We start from the raw sequence: 21,391 nt of genomic DNA on the forward strand, positions 1-21,391 counted from the left end.
TTATACATCAACTTTAGTTTTACGCGCGAGTAATTGAAAAACATAATACCAAAATCGGTAACAACTGATTTCTCGCCCTTTTGGCGATAAAGGTAGACCTCGCATGAGGTAAAACTTCTTGAAATCTGCCACTTGCAGTAAGAATGAAAGATTAACTTAAGTTTGCAAAGTAACATAAAATTTTACTTATCTTTGTGATATTCGGACATCCTTTTCTGGGCCCAGTCCTTAAAGGTATTGCAGATAGTTGTTTGATTTATCCTCCTTCTTGTACGGGCTCGCCCTTCAGTGCCTTCCTCTGGAAGCTTCCTTTTTTCACCAGTTCGGTCACCCTTGAATACCTTCTTCTTCTCCTCTGCTTGTGGTCTTGGCCGTTTGATGGCAGCTGGTCTTGGCGGAACCGGGAAACTTCTTTCGTGTTCCTGCTTGGACCTCGTTGCTGGCCGTTCAAATTTTCCTTGTAACTTTTCCTCCGCCGTTGATGGCCCTTCCGCAGTTCGGCGACATTTGCTGAGGAGAGTCCTGTTGGATGAGTAGATCTTCCGTTTTAGAGCCGGGTTATAGTTGCCGTCATTTCTCCTGGTTCTCTTCACATCCGTCGTCCTTCTCCCTTCTTCATTCTGGGGGTGTTCGTGAACTCTCTTTTCTGGACGGTGGAACGGCTTCTTTTTCTTGCTACCTTCAATTTTTCCGCGGGGAAATTTTCTTTTCACTTGCTCCTGCCTCTTAATGGCTTGCCCCTTGTACTTGTCGTTTTTCCACCTCTGGAGCTTGTGCCTGCGGTGTCTGCCGTGCCGGATCCTGCAAAAGATCTGAAAATATTTGCATTTTATTACGATCGAAGTAGGGTTTGATTTGATCAATGTTTGCGGAGCAGGTTTCACCATTTCTGGCTTTTAACACTACTACAGCGTGAGTTATTTTTTCTATAACATATGGTCCTTCAAATCGTGGAAAAAATTTGGCAGTCTTATCTTCTGGTGCTGAAGAAAGTGAATGCTTAATTTTTAAAACTTCATCCCCTACTTTATAAGTTACTCCCCGTCGTTTCAAGTCGTAATATAATTTTTGTTTTCTCGTTTTCTCTGTGCTACTTCAGTATTCTTCTTTGCTTCCTTAATTAGTTTTTCTATATCACCCATTTTAAATTCTGGGGCTCTTTGTTGCACATAAAATAATTGATCTAACGGCGTTATAATCTTTCTGCCTAGAAATAACTCAGCAGGAGTTTTGCCCGTTGTATCATGTTTTGCGGTCCTAAGGGCGAAAGCAAATTCATTGACATAGTTATCCCAGCTTTTATGAAAATTTTTAACATAACTACGGATAATTTTCACTATATTTCTATTGACCCGTTCCGCTATATTTGATTGCGGCCGATACGGGACCATTTTTAAATGACGTATGCCCAGTTTTTGGCACATGTCTTCAAATATATTACTTACAAATTGAGGACCATTATCCGATATAACTTTTAGGAGCGCCCCGTATTTTAAAATATATTTATTTAAAATAGAATCAGTAACTAATTTCGCGGAGGCTCGTTTTAAGGGAACAATTTCAGTCCATTTACTAAAATGATCAACCATAACAAGGAGATAGCGACTTTTATTTAACTGACTTTTTGGGAAAGGGCCCAATAAATCGATGCCAATTATTTCATTTGGAAATTCGGATTTAATACTATTTAGAAACCCGGCCGGGCGGAAATTAATATAATTAACTGCTTGACATATTGGGCAGGACTGGACATACGCCCTGTGCCCATCTTATTAACCTTGGGGATAAATTTTTCCCTGAGTACAATCTAGTTACCGCCGCATGATCAGAGTACACTGTTATTGGCGCCTTTCCAAAATAGACTCGGAACTTTTGCACTGCTAACAGAACTGCAAGTGCCTCTCTCTCGGTCGCGGAATAGTTTCTTTGTGTTTGATTTAAAGTTCGGCTAAAAAATGCCACGGGCTGCTGATTTTGCGAAAACACCGCTCCTACCGCATAATCCGAAGCATCCGCTGAAATTTCTAAATTCTCATCCTTTTCAGGAAATTTCAACACAGGGACTTGCGTTAATGCTTGTTTAATTTTTCGAAAGCACTATTGGCTTCGGCCGTCCACGAGAATCTTGCCTTTTTCCTTTTTAATTTTAACAATGGCTCAGCGATAGCTGCAAAATCTTTTATAAAGGACCTATAATATGAACAAAGTCCTAGAAAAGAAGAGAGCTTCTTTGCCGTGTTTGGAGTCGGATACTTTTGTACAGCGATTATTTTTGATTCGTCTGTCTCTATTCCTTTCTGAGATATCTTGTAACCGAAATATTTTAATTCAGGGGCTGCAAATTTGCACTTTTCGACATTAACTTTTAGACCGGCCTCATTTAATAAAGAAAACACCTGTCTTAAATCCTGTACATGTTGGTCGAGATTATCACTAGTAATAATGATATCGTCTAAATAGATAAATGTGGACTTTCCAAGAACAGGTCTTAACACAATGTCCATGCATCGCTGAAATGTTGCCGGGGCCCCTGAAAGGCCAAACGGCATACGCAAAAATGCATAAGTGCCAGACTTGGTTATAAAAGCAGTCTTAGGCACGTCCTCAGGCCTAACCCCTATTTGAAAATAACCAGTCGTTAAGTCTAAAGTCGTCATAAATTTGGTTGATTTTATGTTCCTTAGAATTTCTTCTATGATCGGTAACGGATATACCGAATATTTAGTTATGGAGTTTAATTTACGGTAATCAATAGCGAATCTCCACCTTTTCGGATGTGTCAAAGGATAGTCATTATTTTTCTTACATAAAACCACCGGCCTAGCATAACTACTTGAGATGGTCGTTATGATCTTTTTACGTAGCATATCGGTGATATGCCATTCTATAATTTTTTCCTTATTCTTATCATACCGGTATGGTTTTTGGCGAACTGGCACTGCATCTCCGGTGTCAATACTATGGTTAGTAACCTGAGTAAATCCTGGAATATCACTAAATAACGAAGCAAATTCACTTACCACTTGTCGGATTCTTCCTTGCTCGTCATTAGGGAGGTGGTCAAGTTTTAACATCGGCGGTTCAGCCTTTTCTGCACGAACTGGTCTCATTGTCAGCTTAAGGGACGCTTCATTAAAATCCAGTGTTGCTTGTGCGTCTGAAAGAAAGTCTATTCCTAAGATTATATGTGCTTGCAGATTCTTTACTATAAAAAACATCACCTTTACTTGTTCGTCCTTGATACGGATATACAGAGGTACTTTACCTATGCACTTACATCTTTCTCCTTGCGCAGCTAACACTGTCGTATTATCCGAATTATATATGCGATATTTACGAAAATACTTCCTAAAAAAATCTTCTGCCACACAGGAACACTGCGCGCCTGTATCCAGGAGTGCGGTGGCTGGGATATTATTCACCAACACTTCAATCTTCGGAAGAGTCAAATTTTTCACCATTACTGTATTTAACTTGTAGGAAGAGGGGTTTTCGTGGCCTTGGGATTTCCGCACCCTCCCGTCAGCAGAAATCCGTTTTAGTTTAAATCCTTTTTTGTTTCCATGCTTTCCTTCTTTTCCCACTGGCCTTGAGACTTTTTTTCTGGATTGCTATTGAACTGTCGACGTTCGCCGGCTGTTTTTGAATGCTCGGGTTTCCTTGCCCACTGATTCGCTTTGCCTCCGTAGCCGTGTGCTTGTGTTTGCTGTAGTCTTGGCGTACCAAATTGGTTTCGCTGTTGATATTGGCGTCTTCTTTCGACGTCCGCCGTTCTTCTACTTTCAAACTGGATTGCTAGCTCAAATAACTTTTCCAGTGTAGTCGGATTTCTCAATTCGATAAAGTCTTGCACTTGGGGTAGTAACCTCGGCAAAATCACTTGAATTATTTCAGGATCCGGACGGTTTCCATAAAAGAGCTTGAAAACGTGAATTTTTCTTAAAATAAAGCTCGAGAGGTTTTCGATTCTTTGTTGATATATACTGAAAAGTTCCGTTTCTAATTTCGCACGATCCCTTACAACAGGGAAGGCTTTTAGTAGGACAGTCTTGAAATTTTCGTAAGTATAGGTGGAACTTCCTGCTTGACCCAGGAGACTTCTGCCTATACATTTGAACCAGTTAAGCGCTTGGCCCCTCAAAGCGCTGGTAGCTAAGGTAACTTTTTGAAATTCGTGCACGGGGTAGAGCATGAAGTGGTCATCCAATTTTTCCAAAAAACTGGTTACCGGTCAGTTTCCATTAAATGTTGCTTCTGGTTTCATCGAAGCGCGCATGGTCTGGACGATGTAACCAAATCCTTCCAGGGCGGCAGCTGGCATTTCTGGATTCTGAGCCGTTTCTGCAGGCAGCACAGGTTCTTGAAACTCGGCCATGGTTATTCTTCTTCGTTGGGCGCCACTATCAGGGTCAATGTTCCTTCTTACCTTCTTCGGGAACATGCAAGGACCTGACTCGGAACAGAGAGCTTATTAAAGCTATGTTCACTAATTGTGGTAAGTAGACAGGATACAGACGAAGGGTATACAAAACCCTTTATTTTTCTCTATTTACAATAACTTCCGTACTTCGGAATACACAGACCCGCTACTTGGGGTCAAAACGTAAAAGTATAAAAATAAAACTAAACTCTAATTTAACTTTAGAATAATAAACCTGGAAGATTGGCCTTATAATAACAGGAAGCGTATGTAGTACAGAGAACTGTGAACACTACAATACGTTTAAATTTATCAAGAGGATTAAAACCTCTGGCCAGGAAGGCAACAAGCAACTGCGTAACTTCTAAGGTAAGCGGCCTGCTTCGACTCACTGCTTCCTCTCTCGCGCTTGGCAAAAAGCCACAACTTAAATACTTGGCGTTCGCCAGACAAACTTTGCATAAATACCTTCACGCTTATAATTCTGGCCGGAAGTAGAAAATAAGAAGTGATAGTAAAGATTTAAAATAAAATAAACGTTAGTAAAACTTAAGATCCTTACAAACATTTAGAGTAGTCAGAAACTGTACAAAGATATATGAAAACAATTTTTAATTCTTTGACTTCTTGATGTTCCAGTTGTGGGCATACTTTCTTTATAATATTCTGCTGAGTTTATTCAAGTATGCAAGATTTGAAAAAGTTATATTTTGCTACGTATATTAACATAACTGATAAAAACGTATGAAAAATAATAAAAAGTTGAACTAACTATTCAACCGAATATTTGATGAAGTATTTTTAGAATTCGGTACTTGCAATATAACTTTATTTATATATTTTTTTCTTTGAATGTCATTTTTTTTAAATGTGTGTATTAGTAAGCGAGTTTTATTCCGAATAATGATTGCAATACCATTACGAAATGTTTTGGAATAGTAATTATATGAAAAAAACATCATTTTTCGCGAAAATAAGTTTTTTTTTATTCAGTCCTTGATCATTTACAGTTTTAAATATTTTGAATAGTATATGGATTCCACCTTGTCACCAGTTTCATCAGTCACAATTGTAAGAATCGCTTTTATTTTCTCGTTTTATTTATGGTGTTAGCTTCCCCTTTTGACTCAAAATGTCTGTCTTAAAAAGAGAGGATACATTCTTTGATGATGATAGTGGGTGTGTTGCATTCCTAACATATTAATTTAATTATTTTATGCAGTTGATCTACATCAAAGAATGCGACATTTTCGTCGTGCTCTTTTTAACAGGCTTAGTTGATTTTTCTTAGTTGAAAAGAAAAATAAGAACATATTTAATAATCTAAGTTTTTTTTAATTAAATCTTGGGAGTTTCAAGCCTATATTACTATAAATTATCTTTCTTGGAAGAGGCTCGCCAACTTCACTGGCTGATAAAGGCAGAATCAAATTAAAATTTTCATAAACTGCTGTAATAGCAAGCTCTTTTTTCTCTTTGTCTTCTTTTATCATATTGTTCTCCGGGTTAACATTTAAAAAAACACAATCTCGTTCAGTTAAAAAATCCTCATGAACCGTATTTAAAATCATCCAAGTTTGTTGCATTTTAAGTGGATAGAAAAACCTATTGCTTTGACTTCTTGTCTGGCTGCAATTACATTTTAGCTCATATGCATCCTGATGCCAGAATGACCTATTAAAATGTCTCAGATTATTATTTTCTATAATATTTTTTCTGAGAAAGAAATAACTTTTGCTTTCTTTCGCTGGTTTTGCTGCGCTGTGAACAAGTGTTTCTTTTCAAATAGCATTTGATATACTTTTTTATTCACAAAACGTTCTTGCTTTCCTTTTGTGGGGTATTCATTGAAATCCAGTGCCTGAGCTAATTTTTCTTCTTTCAGTTTCTTGTATAAAGCGTTGCTGGTCGTATTCCTTGCTTAGCTACAGAAAAGAAACATCATTTTTCTCAACTTACATTTTGCCCTTTTTTTTTAATTCTTCTTCTAGACAATTCTTTTAATTTTTTCCTCCATTTTTCTACAAGAAATCTTTTCTCTGTCTGCTGCGTGCCCTCGGGTGTAATTGATGGCACATGCTGCTACTTGAAGTCGAAAGATTCAGAGATCTCATAAGCTGATTTTTCGTATTTCTTGCTCCAAATAAATAAATAATAGCTCCACAGTGACGCCGGACTAAAAGGTTTTGTATTACTACTTGAATTTGACTAATGGGTTACCGTCTTTTCTCCGTAGCCATTCTTTAAGTGGTGAAAAAGTAACGAATCATGGCTTTACATGCCTTCATACCCATTACAGTCATACGGGGACCGGACCAAAATCTTGCCAAACGCTCTCCAAGTTTGGAGACTTTTGGCGATTTCTCACCACATTTGGATACAAAAACCATCGCCAGCGTACATCCAAGCCGTGTCCGTGATTCTAACCCGTGTCGTTTGGTACTTCAGTTAGCGTCACTAACCGCTGTCCCGGGTTTGAGGCAAATTTGCATACTTATATGCAAAGAAGGCCATGGTTTTAGTATGTTATTTACATTATATACACTATGGGAACTACGTATTATGGCCATAATAAGGGACTACCCTGTCGTAAGGAATGAAATAAGGCTTAGAATTTGATGGCTTACGGATCCGAACTACGATGTCGTTCAGCCTGCCTAGGACTGCTGTAAGGACCGACCCAAGTGATACTAGGGTCGAACTCGGTTTCCGCCGAACTAGTAGATTCCATAATCACACCTTGTCACTTTCGTTTAATACATGTCCTGTAGCTCTCGTACTGTATTATGTCATCATCTTCTCCGTCACGAAAGTGACTCGCGCTGGTGCAAAATTGGGCATCATTTCAAACTATGCCTGGAGTTTTTGAACATACTCCTCAGACTATAAAGGCGAATCTGGAGGCCGACCAATGCAGGTATCACAAGGTGGATGAAGGTCACGACCGCAGAGCATCTGGAATGTGGAATAGCCGGTACTCGTTGACAGCACTGCGGTGGGCCAGTATGAACAAAGTCCCAGTCCAGTTGGTTTCTAGAAACCATAGGCAAGATGTTATTAAGGATGATTAGATTAAGCCTCTGAGTGGGGATGTAAAGGTGTTGTTTGGGTTTTGTCGATATCGTGTAGCTAGCAGAGATCTTTAATTACAAACCAGGGGAAATTTCTTCCTTTATGGCAATGTAACTAGAGGGCGGGCACTCCAAACCTGAAAATCCAGTGCCCTACCATTACATCTACTCCCGTCACAGCCTCCTGATCTGGGATAAGATGCGCTTCAGACCACTTTCTATAGTACACAATGACAACGATGTTGTATGTGTTGCCATTAGCAGTTTGAGGCAGATGTTCCAAAATGTCAAAGATGATACATTCAAACATTGCTTCTAAGAAGGAAAGTTGCCGCTTCCTTTGGCTGCATTCTTCGGTCCTTTCCGACCCGCACAAGTGTCGTAAGATAGGTAGATAGGTACCAATCTCTATACAAAGTCTTCATTATTTCGAAGTGTCCTTCTGCCGGACTGCTATTTAGTTCTTTAAGGACGTCTGAGATGCGGGATTGGGGAAGTATCAGCTGTCAGAAAGCTTTTCCATCTTCTGATTCGAATTTCCGGTACAAGACGCCGTTTCGAATATGCAGTGAGTCCCAGAGAGCCCAATATTATTTTGCTGTAGGACTATAAATCTAAATGTACTACCATGGTGGTTTTCTATTTCAAGATTCCATTAAGTTAATTATGGGTTGAATGTCGCAGTTTTACGTTACTCCATGGTGACTTGGTCAGATGATGTTGAATTCGTAACTTGACTTATGATTAGGTCGTATTTCGCTCCGACCCTGGAGCAATATCGATAGCTTTCTGGGCAGGATTTTCTAGATAGGGCGTCAATGTTTCCTTATGATAATTCCTTCCGATGATACTTCCGGATAGTGCTATCATATTCTTGAAGTCTCTGTAAACGTCTTGCTACTTGGCCTTCGGAATTCCTAAAATTTAAAACCCAAGTAAGCGATGCGTAATCTGTGTGGATCAAAAAATTTTTTACTGTACAGATGATGATGGAAATGTTCTACGGCTTTAACTATGGCGAGCAACTTTTTCCTCGTGACACAATAATTTCTCTACTGTTTAGATAGACACTTGCTTTAGTATGCTACAACACCCTCTTGACAGTCTATTTCTTGGAAAAAACCGTGCGGACACTCTCATTTCTCGCATCGGTCTCAAGAGTAAATGGTGTGTCGATCTGATTGCCTCAGATGTTAAAACTTCTTTCAGTTTGTTAAATCCGTCGTCACATTCTTTTTTCCACAAGAACTATTGCTTCTTTTCTGTCAGCTGGTAAGGAGGTCTTATGATGGATGAAACGTCCATGACAAAATTCCTATAATGGGTGCAAAGCCTCAAGAAAGTTCTCTGTTAGTGGACGTTTGCGGAGCATCTCCAGTCTTTAACTGCTTACACTTTTTCTGGATCCGTACACGCAACTTCGGCAGAGATGATACGTCCAAGATAAGTCACTATCTGTCTGAACAATTCGCATTTGCCGAGATTTAATTTTAGATTGCTTTCGTTCAATTTCTGCAGCGCCTTCCTAAAATTTTCTAAATATTTTTCAAAACTCTTCCCGACGATAATGTCTGCAGGTGTATCAGACAGGTTTCATAGAAAAGTTCTCTGAACGTGGTCTTCATGAAGTGTTCGAATGTTGCTGGCGCACTACATACTCCAAACAACATCATTTTGAACTGCCAAAGTCTTTGACTGGTAGTAATTTTGTTCTTTTCCGTCACCAGGATGTATCTTTACTGCAAATATTCACCCTTTAAATGAAGCGTCGAAAATCGTTTACTTCCAGAAAGATAGTACAGGATATCGTCAAATCCAGGAAGAGGATAGATGTCTTTCTTCGTAACTTCGTTCAATCGGCGATAGTCAGTGCAGAATGCTTCCGTCATGTCAGTCTTTCTTTCTGACCAGGATGTTGAGGCAAGCCCAAGAACTTGCTGAAGGCTCGATAACGTCGCTTTTCGCTTTCTTGCACGTCGTTTAGAAACTTTCGTACCTTCTTCTGTTTAGCAGTCGGTAGACGTCTTGCGTATTACTTGATCGGTGGATGATCTCCTGTATCAATTCTGTGATGTGTCAAACTGGTTTGGCCTACCTCAGAAGATGAGCTGGAGAAAACCTCTCAAAATTCTTGAATGAAGCGTTTCTGCAGTATTCTTCTCTTTATAACTTTAGACGTGCGTTTTACAGTAACTCCGGTATTAGATTTTCCGAAGACACAGATTCTGGAGGTTTAGTGTTTCACTTAACACACTGGAGTACATGGTGCAGCCATTTCAGCTTTCCTAATGCTATTCGCCTTATGAGTTATATTGGCAACTCTCACCGGGAAACGATTCCCGATAGGTCACGAGTGCTGAGGCTATAAGTATTCCTTTCGGGTTGTTACAATTCTTGAGTAACTTCATGCGAAACTGTTTTCAGGTATATAACCAGGAAGTAAAAATTCTGTTGTTGCTGTTACTGTGATGTATTCTTGAGCTATTATTTAATGGACGGATTTGACTCTTTCATATTTAGTTCCGAACAGGCTGATGTCTTCCGAGGCAGATCGCAATTCGTTATTCATAAAGTCCAAGGAAAAATTATATTTCCTTAGAAAGTTTAATCCGATTACACAAGGGTCGGTAATATTTGCTACATATGCCTGTGATGGTAGGCTGCACTGGTTCCCGAACGTGATGTTAACGTTTAACTTTCCATCCATTTCAATTTTATAACAGCACATAACCTGGACAGTAACGCAGGGTGACGTCCAGATTAATTTACGCTGCAGTGCTATTTTGTCTAGTGCATGTGCATTTTATGAACGATTTGCAAGTATTTTCTTTGATGATTATTGATAATCTGTTGAAGAATGGTCTTTACTAGTTGTGGACCTAATTGTTCAGAAAAGTAAGCAAATACTGAAAATTTCGACTTGTTTCCATTTCCAAAATTGTATTTTATGTAAAAGAAATCATTTCCTCGGCAGAATTTCAATCCATGAAAGCATTCTAAGGTAGGTAATGTCTTTTTTTATAAAAAATATCAGTTGTTTCATCCTTTATAAATTTTTAATTGAAAGAGATACTATAATAGTATTCTAATTCATGTATTTAAAAATTATGTATCTCTCGGTAGTAAGGAAATTAGGCTTTCATGTGTGATATTATTAAACTTCTATAATATTTTGAATTCAGTAACATCTGAAATTAATTATTCGCTAACAAATAAGAATACAGTTAGTCAACAGTGAAAAAGCATTCATTTAATCTGTAATGAAATATGTTACTAATTAATGTATAACATTTTCGTTAATAATATGTTTTTCACAAATACTCGCAATTTTTTCATAATGTCGGAGTAATGAGTTAATATTCTGTAGTTCAGCTGTACGGCATTTTCCAGTTCCGCAAATGTATTTCTGAATAGATACTTAAGTCCTTGGAACAAAACAGCATTTTTATTTTACATGATCTGTTCGTAAGATGTCCTAGTGAATCAAGAGTGGTAATCGATATTGAATTTGTTTCATTTTTAATTTGGGAAAAAGTATTGCCTTGAACCAGCCATTCTAAGATTAATCGCGAATTTTTATGAGTAAAAAGGAACCTCTATAAAAATAAATTTGGTTTATCCAAACTCCATAAGGATGCCTTACCTTCAAAACTGTCCAAGATATTTATCAAGTGCATCTTCAGCTCTTTAGTGCTTTTAGATAGAATTTATAAAAACAATTAGTAGTTTGCAGTTTTCTTACTAGAAAAACACTTTATGATAAGAAAAAAAATATTTTTACACATTTTCAATTTCTGATGCGCATAAAAACCTAGGAAACTTTATAATGCTTCGCCAATTATTTTGAAAGAGGATTGTAATGTTTCAAATATGGATATATTGCGGTGTCGAGTAAACAATGACAAATAGGCAGCGAAACGCTGTTGTTTGTTTGCATCGGTTTGTGAGCAGGGTACCCACTTGCTAAACTTGTATGTCATTCCTATGCGTTGCAAATGGAGTCTGATCGTTTCATCAAATACCTGGAAGTGTGCAGCAAGCTCACCACATGTTTGCCTACTGTCACTTTCTATGGCTGTTCTCAGGGCCTCGTGGTCCAGCGCTTGTGGCCGACCACTGCGTGGTGCATCACTAAGAGACATATCCCCTGCCTGAACTTCTGGAACCATTGCCTTAGCGGTTCGTTCATTAACAGCAGCATCCCTAAAGACCTGGCAAATTCGGCGATTTGATTCTGCTGCTGACTGGCCCACTTTAAAATCATTTAAAACCACTTTAAAAATACAGCAAACAACTCCGAACGAGCGCCTTTGAGGCGTCCATTTCAATCAGTCGCTGTGTGAGTTATGTTTGAAGACCGATGCAACGCGTTTTTATACTCTTGCTCAATGTCCGGACGCCCATCCTAACCACTTCTTGGCCAGATTCGTCGACTGTTTTTATGTTGGGGTTCACTCTTCAATGTCATATTAGAAACGGCAAGAACGTTTTTGGTTACCTTGTGTTTTACCTAAAGAAACACTTCACTGTTCTGGAACTTTCCACAAAAATAGTCGTACAGCTCTTCACAGTATCGCAGAGTATAATCAGTAATTACACTTAACAAAAATATTAAGAACGTTAAACACAACGTAATGTACAACGCTTTAAAACTGCCAAGCTATCTTCAGTACTCCGAATTTAACTCTAAGAAATAACAACCAAGTGAAGATGCTGTTCCAGTTGTATATAGTTTTCAACCGAGCGCCGAGAAATCTCTAGTAAATTCCATTTCTCGAAATTGCTAGAAGGAATATATGATTAAAGTTACATCTAAGGGCCAGATACGGTTACAGCTGCATATAAAAGTTAATTAAATTTTTTTTCAATTATAATACCCTTTACAGGAACTGAACTAAAATGTCGCCAAATGGTCGCTTAGTTTGGCGACTGTTGACAATTTTTTCCCAAAATATGGCAAAGAAAATTTGTCACCAAAACCATTGCCAACTTGGTGATATCTCTCCAATTTAGCGAGACAGCTATTTACTCAATAAATAGACTTGCTCCTGTATTCTTACTTTTCCGGCAACGTTTCGCTTCTTAAGATTTTCATGTTACATTATACAAAAGAGTAGTGCAATTTCACATATAATTTCACAAAAATTATCTACCTATATGCAAAATTTGTAACAATAAGGTATGTCTTTCAAGTATAATATGTAATATACTGTGAATACAGTTGAATTAAGTATTGATACTATAAATGACTAATGGCGGACAAATGATTCAGTGTTTACAGAAAAACATATTGAAAGAAAATTTACCGGTTGGAGTAAGTAGCAAGATTGAGCCGAAATGCTTTTTCAACTAGCCACTTCTGAAAAGCTGGCTTAGAGCTGGAAAAGTAGTGGGCTATCGAGCTTGTGTTTTTTAAGATAATATATAAATGTGCTAACCAATCAGCTGTTACTCTGTAAATATCATACTGAAGCTCAATTTTTAATTTAAAACAATTTATGGGTTACTATAGACATATTTATCCTGTACAGGTTTCAAGAATTATCTCTCTTTTATATAAATCCATTGTGTCTTTAAAAAATGATCATCCCATTTATAATTTACACTATTTTTAAATACAGAATTTCTTTATTCCATTTTAGTGCTGGTAAGAAATATGAATTATTACTAAGCTTACCCCACAGTATAACTACGTGGGTTATTCATGCCATATCAGTGTCACCATCACATGGAATATGTGTTGCAGAACCGAAAAACGTTGTGTCCTTCAAAAAGATTTTTCTACAGTTGGATCTACCATATTCTGTGGTACGAAATGAACAAATTGAAATTGCAGCCACTGTCTTTAACTATGGTGATCAGACACTACATGTAAGTTCAACTTTGGGTTAATTTTTATTTATTAGACTTTATTTTATAGATAAATATGAACTCTTATCTTAAATTAGAAATATAGAGTACTGTTTTAGGCAATCAAGAAAATTTTCTTTCTTACTATGCACCCTCCCAAAAAGAACCATAACTTATTTTTGAGAGGGGAAGAGCACAATAGTACTATTTTATTACGATGGTTCCATCAATTATATTATTTTAGAAAAAAAAATATTCCCAGTTTTGTCTCATTTTGATAAATATTTCGAAGTACAGTGAAACCTCAGCTCAAGAATTTAATTCATTCCCGAAGGCCGTTCGTTAATCAGAATGTTTTTAAGACGAAATAATTTTCCTCATAGGAATTAATGTAAAATTGATTATTTTGTTCCTTATATATTTTTGCAAGTTCATAACCAATGGAGATCATTAAATGTAACGCAAAAAAGTTTAAAAATATTAAATAGATAAAATAGACGAAAACATAATTAAATTTTACGGTATCTGACAAAACAGAGTGAACGGCCGACCATACGTGGAAAGTGACGAGGAAAATGTTATTGTTTGGATGAACGTCCTATTCCATAAAATCATTACGTAACTATACTTAAGATGAATCTTCTTTTATCTTTTCCTTTTCTTTAAGCAACATTCGATTCTTTCTTAGACTCACTGAACCTTTAGTTTCACTCAAAATCTGTATAAAGTGTTTGTCGTTACCTAGGTTTTAAGATGTTTCTAAAGGTAGATATGAAAATGCTTGTGCTGTAGCCTGCTGCTGCTTTATCAGAATGAAATCGTTGCGTAAAGACTTTGCATCTTACCCCTTTTGCCCAAATTTCTCGGGCTAGAAAACTAAAATAAATTTTCTTTCTTCCTCTTCTGAAAGCATTTTCCCCCAAATCCGTTTTTGTTGTTGCTTCTAGAACTTTAGTTCTTTCTTGATTAGTTCATTTTACGGTCGTCTAACAACTAAACCGCGTTTTTATTATTAACTTCTTACCCCATGGTTTTGCTTAAACTGCAAGTATCAAAGCAATTACAGTTTCTGCCTGAAATCCAATCTGACCATAACTTCCTCCAGGTTGAATTCATGATCCTGTAAGCCACTTTCTGCCAGGCCTCTGTTAATGAGAATTCATATGAATTAAGCAATGGAAAATAATAAAACGATGTTTATAGATGTCGCTGAGTGTTAATTGTGTGGCATAGGTTACCTCAAAACACCTATGAAAGTCATATATGGCCGACATAAATGTTCGTAACTTGAAACACCATTCGTGATCCGAGGCGTTTTCTGTTTAGATAATTTAGGAGCATGATGTTCTGCTCTACTGTATATGCTTCCTGATCAAAGCATAATCTACACTACGTGTCGTTTTGAATTTTTCGTTATTTTATATCCAAAACTCTAAGATAATAGAAATGACATGGAAAGAGCGAATACTGCTTATTCAGTAATAACCTTTAAATTCATGAAACTGAATAAATTATGTTGTGAGAAATCAAAAGTCCCGCATTACTCCTGTAATATATATTTTTCTATTCTTATTTAAGGTGCAGCATTCATTGCTCATGAAAAATGGAAAATATACACTGAATGTGAACGAAGATATGGAGTCTCTCTTCATATCAATGTAAAAGTGTTTGTTTGTACTGTGATAAATTATTTTAAGTTAACATATTGATGCGATAAAAGGCTGTTGTAAGTCATATTGTTTGTTAAATTCTCTATCTATGCCACTTTTGTTTGATGAACTAGCTGGAAGCGTAATTTTAAAGCTACACAAATTTACACAATAATTCTTTTTAATCAGCACAGCTGTTACATTTCTCGGCACATTGTGAATAGCAAAATTATTCTGCATACACAAACAGCTACTCAAAAATTCCGGAACGCCTGGACATTTTCTTTAATTACTCCCTGTTGTAATGTTTTAGTTTTCAGTTTGTGATACCTTCTGTAAATTTTTAAGATATTTCTCCTGCCTTCCTAGCGTGTATTCGTGGTGTAGTGATCAGCACACTGAGCCGGTATTTTAGAGGTCCGTGGTTCGATTCCCGGCGAAGGCGTTGCTAATTTTTCATCTTGCCTGCTTCCAAAAAAATACCTAATGTCTCTACAGTGGCTCCCGAACTAAAAGTGTGTTGGATGAGTATTCTCCACACCCAGGATTTAGCGATTGGGTCCCCTAAAAACCCCCAGTCGCCCTTTAAAAGGAGGATTATGTAAGGTATTTCTCTCGCCTACCTAACCCGTCAAAAATGGGGAAGGTATTTAAAGAGATATTTTTTATTTTTGGTTTCTAAACCACATTTTCTTCAATATTTTCACGTTTAGTAAATTTAGTTTTTACTGTTTTTAATTCTTCTCTTAAGTGTATTGTAACCTTATTGGACTGTATTCCACTAAAAACAAATAACATAACTTTACCTATACTTATATTTTTTCAGCCTTCTATGAATTTAGTTTTAGTTTTTATACATAAGTGAATGCTAATGTTTGTATGATAATTTATTGGAAGCCTTTTGTGCAAAAATATTTTCTAGGGTACTGTGTATATGTATGGTGTGGAGCATCTGTGCACTGGAACTGCAAAAGGTGAGAAAAGTGACCCGCAATATCTGATAGTTGAGGGACAATCAGCAGTGACTGCGACGTTTCCTGTTATACCGCTGGCAGAAGGAGAGTTCGATATTAGAGTTCTTATTTTAAGTACTGAAGGAAGCGATGCAGTGACGCGAAAGCTACATGTTGTGGCAAGTATTTCAGTTGTTTATTAAGGAACTATTCTAATTTTTTCTGTTGAAAATTGTTCATCTATCAGTAAAATATTTTTACTGTGTGGTTAGTTCATTTTAATAAGATACCGCCATTTAATCGCCTATTTTCCCCTTTTACTTCCTTGTACGAAGTAAAAAGGAAGTACTGTAATCGCGAAAAGTTTCAGGCATCATATTTCAACGCAAATATCCATTTTTACTGATATCGAATGCAATTTAACGATGTTTTGCTTGACATCTGTACTTAAGGATAGAATAAAGGACTCTTTTCTCCACTAAAAACTGTGAAACTAATTTAAAATGAATTCCGAAGAGAATTTTACGTACGTATCTCGCATAACTCAAAAACGAGTAACCTCAGAACGTTGAAATTTTGTATGTAGGAATGCTATAACATGTAGATGTGCACCTCGTATTTTGGTTGCAATCGACCGCACCAAACGTATATAAATATGTTTATACATATATCCACTCTGTTACCTGGCTTAGTGATCTCAGTTTCTTTACTCTTATACGTTTGTAAATTGTGCATTTTTTGCTTTAAAAATGATTGAACTATGTTGTTTTTATCTTCCGGTTAAGGTTTTTATGCCTTTAGTAAATCTGTACGCAATATTTTAAAGTTGTCTAAGTGCCGCTAAGCCTTTTTTTTATGGCGGCCATTGATGTTTACATTTGAAACAGAAGAGTAGTGGATTTGTTGCTAATCTAGAGAAACCTTTTTATTTTTAGCAAAATACAATTGTTTTGAAAAGTTAATCTTACCTGAAGCAGCCCCTTTACTCAGAAAACATGCTACTGCTTGCACCCATTTTCCTTTGAATGGCTGAAACATAAAAACTAACACATGGTCTCCTTGCTGCTCCTTTTGATGATCAGGTGTGAAATCCCCTAAATCTGTGAATCCTTGAACACTTAAATTTGTTCTGTCAAAAACAATAGATGGGGATACCTTCATTTCATCAAGAAGCAGGATTCCTAAAAAGAATATTAGAAAAATATTTTTAAATTAATTTTTCTACTTAGAAATGGAAAAAAAATGCATTTTTGTTGAAATGCTTCTTTGAAGAGGATGAAATTATCACTGTTTTAGTTGAAATAAGTTCTTTCTCATAATTTTCCTTGTGATCCCCAAACTTCATCATACATTGGTATAGCAAAAAATACACATTTACACATGGATTTTTTTTTAACTTCCTGGTTATCAGCACACCTAAGGAAGAGTCACAAACTTGTTGCCAGCCTTAAGGAGCATTTGGTATCTTGTTAGGGACTTTAGACTAACATTTATATGGGTGTCTTTACGTCTACTTGTACAATGCATTTTTTTTTACATTCTTTGTCCTGCATGCTTAACTCCTCAAAAGTAATTACACTAATTGATAGTTGTGTTTGGAGATAATTAATTCCATTCCTTCCAAACAGAACTATCAATGCAACGCTCCCCCCAAAAAAATAATAATAAAAATAAAAAACTATTTTCAAAAGTGCAAATTAACATGTACTCAAGTTTTTCTCTTAACAAGCTTTCGATATTTCCAAATTATTGGTACTCTTTTAACCTCCTTCCAAGCGGTGCCATTATCTTAGTGACTCCTGCGCTGATATTAAAAAAAATAATGAACAAAATTTGACCCACTTCTCAAAATGGTTTGCCATGGCTGATCTATACTCACAACACCACTGCTTTCCACGCCGTAAACAAAGAATTACCTCTCTTTGGAGCACCATAATGACTAATACAGTCCAAAGTTTTATGCTATAAACGGCATTGAATGGAAATTTATTGTGTCACGGGGGTGTCATCGATTGCTGGGGATGTTGAAGGGAGCGTTTAATAGGATTAGCTAAACGATGTCTCAGAAAATCGCTTAATTGCTCCTTGCTGGATTAAGAAGCACTCTTTACTGCATTGCTAGGGGCAGAGGCTACCTTGAACAACAGACCATTAGTGTGTGAGCAAGGAAATGACGATTCCGAAGAAACCTTGGATCTAGGTTATTTTAAAACTTGTCAGAAACTGTCAACATTGCCATCGAAATCTGAATCCGAAAATACGAAACTTAAACGAAATTATAGGATGCAACAATTTTGGAAGAGATATTCTAGAGAATACTTTCTGGAACAACGCAGTTATTATCAAGTTCGGGATACCACATATTAGTTCCCTCAGGAAAGGAGATCTGGTACTTCTGCAGGGGAACGTAAGGCATACGTGGAAAAGAACTCTTGTTGAAAGAGTAATCGAAAGCCGCGATGGAAAGTACAGATCATGTGTACTGTGTGTTGATCGCAAAGAAATGATTCAACCTCTGCAGCTAATCAACCTCTTGAGGTTGATTTGTTAGGACTTGTGTTTCTCTTGATTTGCTTTGGAAACATGAATAATCCTGAATAGGAACAGAGAGCTTACTCAAGCTATGTTCAAGAAGGTGTGAAGTAGACAACACAAGCAGGAAGGGTATACGAAACCCTTTATTTGCAATCTTTTACAGGCACTTCCGAACTTCGGAATACAGAGACCAACCACTTGTGGTCTGAACGTAAGAATATAAAAACTACTAACTAAAACTCTAACTAAAAGCTAACTTTGAATTAGTATACAAATGCCTAGCACTAAGACTGGCCTTTATTTAAAAAAAGGTACGTATGTAGTACGCCGAGCTGCTGAAACTGCGATACGTCTGCAAATATCAAGAGGCCTAAACCTCTGGCCTTAAAGGCAACCAGCAACCGAGTGAAAACTCGTAAAACTACAGTGGAAAGCGGCTTGCTTCCTAAAACTCCTTCTCTCTCCCGCTTGGCAAATTTTAAGAGATTTGACACCTATGTAAGCTAAGAATTCGATGGTTAATCCCAGTATTTAATAGTAGCACATTTTTTTAAATAAAGATATCATTCCAACGTAATCTTGGTAGTCCACATAACCTAGCACCTTTAAAGAAAATTAGGTATTGCTTCTTTGTGATAATAAATTCAAGCTTAAAGGACACCAATTATGAATTTTTTCTTAGATGCAGCTTAGCTCTGTTTTGAATTTGATTTCTACTTTTGTAAGACTACAACTAATCAACTACGGTTAGTACTAATAAACGATAAGTCAGCAGAATAAGCTTGAAAAATTACACCTGCTTTATGAGATTTCTAAAGCAGAGTCTTCAAAAATATTCCACGATGTATGTGCAATACAGGAACCTTGTGGGACTTTTTTTTTTTTTTTTTTTTTTTTTTTTTTTTACGCTAGAAACATTTTCTTTGTGATACATTATAGTACGATCATACAAATAATGTTTGATTAACGCAAAAATATTCTTTCGGCAGTTTAATGCTTTTAATCTCATCAATGTAGATAGCCACCATAAATGGTTGAAACCTCACTTGACATCCAGCTAAATTATACTAGTATGTAAAATACTTCTTTTATTTTGATGAACCGAATACCCCACATTCAGCACGGCATCAACGGCACATTTGCCCAGAACAAATTAACTATTGTGTCTTTGATAAGTTACTAAAGATGAGATAGTGTGATAACTGTTGATTTATCATTTTATCAAGATTTTTCCTCAAGTTGACAAGAGACAAATTACCTGATATGCTGGTGAATCTTCTGAATTTTTAGCGATTTTAGAAAAATAAAATCAAATGGGGTACTTTCCGACAATTAGGAAAATAATGTGTGTTTAAAAATGTATGGAAGATTTATTTGCGAATAATGTGGGATTTACAATCCTCGGCTTATTAATGATTTCTAAGGCTAATCTGTCTGGATCTGGAGCACGATTCTTCTTAATACCTAAAAATAGAGGCTCTATTTCTTCTTCCGTAAGATTGATATCATCCTCAGAATTTATCAGAAACTTTCTCTGATGGCGTTACAGTGTGATATAGAATGATAATGAATGGTGATATCATGGCTCTTAACTCTTTGAGGAGATGGGATACGTAATAACAGGATATTGGATTCTAATCATTATGTCTTCATGTTTTACAATTTTCTTCCACGGGAACTAAATAATTATGGCAAACGTACGCAACAAGCTTGGTTACAAGAAGACGGAAGACCACCCATTCTTCTGTGGAGGTGGCTCGTGAAATGTTTCCCAGCCATGTCGAAATTATGGCAGTTCTCAAATCCAAGGTGCAGTACAGAGCGTATTGAGAATGTGTATAGAAAGAAAGCGAATATCTAAATGACTTCATCTTTAAAAACGTTGTGAACATAGAATATTATTTTTACAATTTTAAGTTATTCATTAGTATATCTGTTAAATAAATCTTATTACTCTACGCAACTTAGCTGTATTCTGTTAATTTCAAACTCGTCAAGTCTCTCTGTTAGATCTTCTAGAATACTAATTTGAATAACAGCACTTATTTTATCATTTCAGCTAGAGGGATATCGTGAAGAAATTGCTATTCCTATTAGACTAGATCCTTCAAACTTACAACGCAGGAAAACAACACACATCATTCATGATAGATATACTGGTATGTAATATCTAATTTGATTTTTAGATCCTTTTAAATATGTATTATTTTCATATATAAACCAGCTATTCTAGAATTGTACATCTGAATACATGTAATTCAATTATTTAATCAATAATTAAAGGGAAATAAAATAGAAAGTTATAGGTATTGTAAAGTTAACATATTAAAAATTATTCATCGCATCAACTATGATGTTATTGTATTTTGTGTAACTCCAGATATCCATAGCAACTTGGAACGCATCTCATCTGAATATTCAAAAATTTCTAAAAATTTATTTGTTTATTTGTAGGCCAAATATATAAAGAGTGCTTCAGATAAGAATGAGTAATTGCATTACTTAGGCAGAAACTATTAAGATAAAAAGGCAAACTTTTCAAATTGCCATTAAAGAGTGATTCTTTTCCTTCGAAACATCAGTTTCATTTAAACGCTAGAGTCGTTTATGAAAAGGTATTTCGTATAATGAAAGTTATTATAAATTAAATTGTACGCTTTTATAATTGTAATGTTGTAATGCAGCGATTCTCAAACATTTTGTTTTGAGGAGCCCTTTTTTAGAATCAATTTATGTGGCGGAACTCCCCCGAAACTATATGTTAAACAAGTTAATAGTGTTTAAAAACACAACTCCAATGCTAATTTATGATCCTTATGATGCAGTTAACAAAAGACGGCCTGGAGCCGTTTTCAGACATTTAGACTGATTAGAGTATTCAGTTGTGCTTTTACTTTATTTTACTTGTATGAT

At 36.3% G+C, this 21,391-nt stretch overlaps 1 protein-coding gene across 1 annotated transcript in view; it reads left to right on the forward strand.

The window, feature by feature from the left end:
* LOC118183538 (venom factor-like) overlaps positions 1 to 21,391 on the forward strand; it is a 337,533-nt gene that overhangs the window by 187,223 nt on the left and 128,919 nt on the right. Inside the window, exons 19-21 of the mRNA XM_085818275.1 lie at positions 13,134 to 13,362; positions 15,913 to 16,126; positions 20,542 to 20,637. Coding sequence (XP_085674401.1) covers positions 13,134 to 13,362; positions 15,913 to 16,126; positions 20,542 to 20,637 — 539 coding nt within the window. The remainder of the gene's footprint in view (positions 1 to 13,133; positions 13,363 to 15,912; positions 16,127 to 20,541; positions 20,638 to 21,391) is intronic.

Source organism: Stegodyphus dumicola, chromosome 6 (assembly GCF_044657685.1).
Source record: "Stegodyphus dumicola isolate Sdum_Otavi_A_Nest chromosome 6, ASM4465768v1".
NCBI lineage: Eukaryota > Metazoa > Arthropoda > Arachnida > Araneae > Eresidae > Stegodyphus > Stegodyphus dumicola.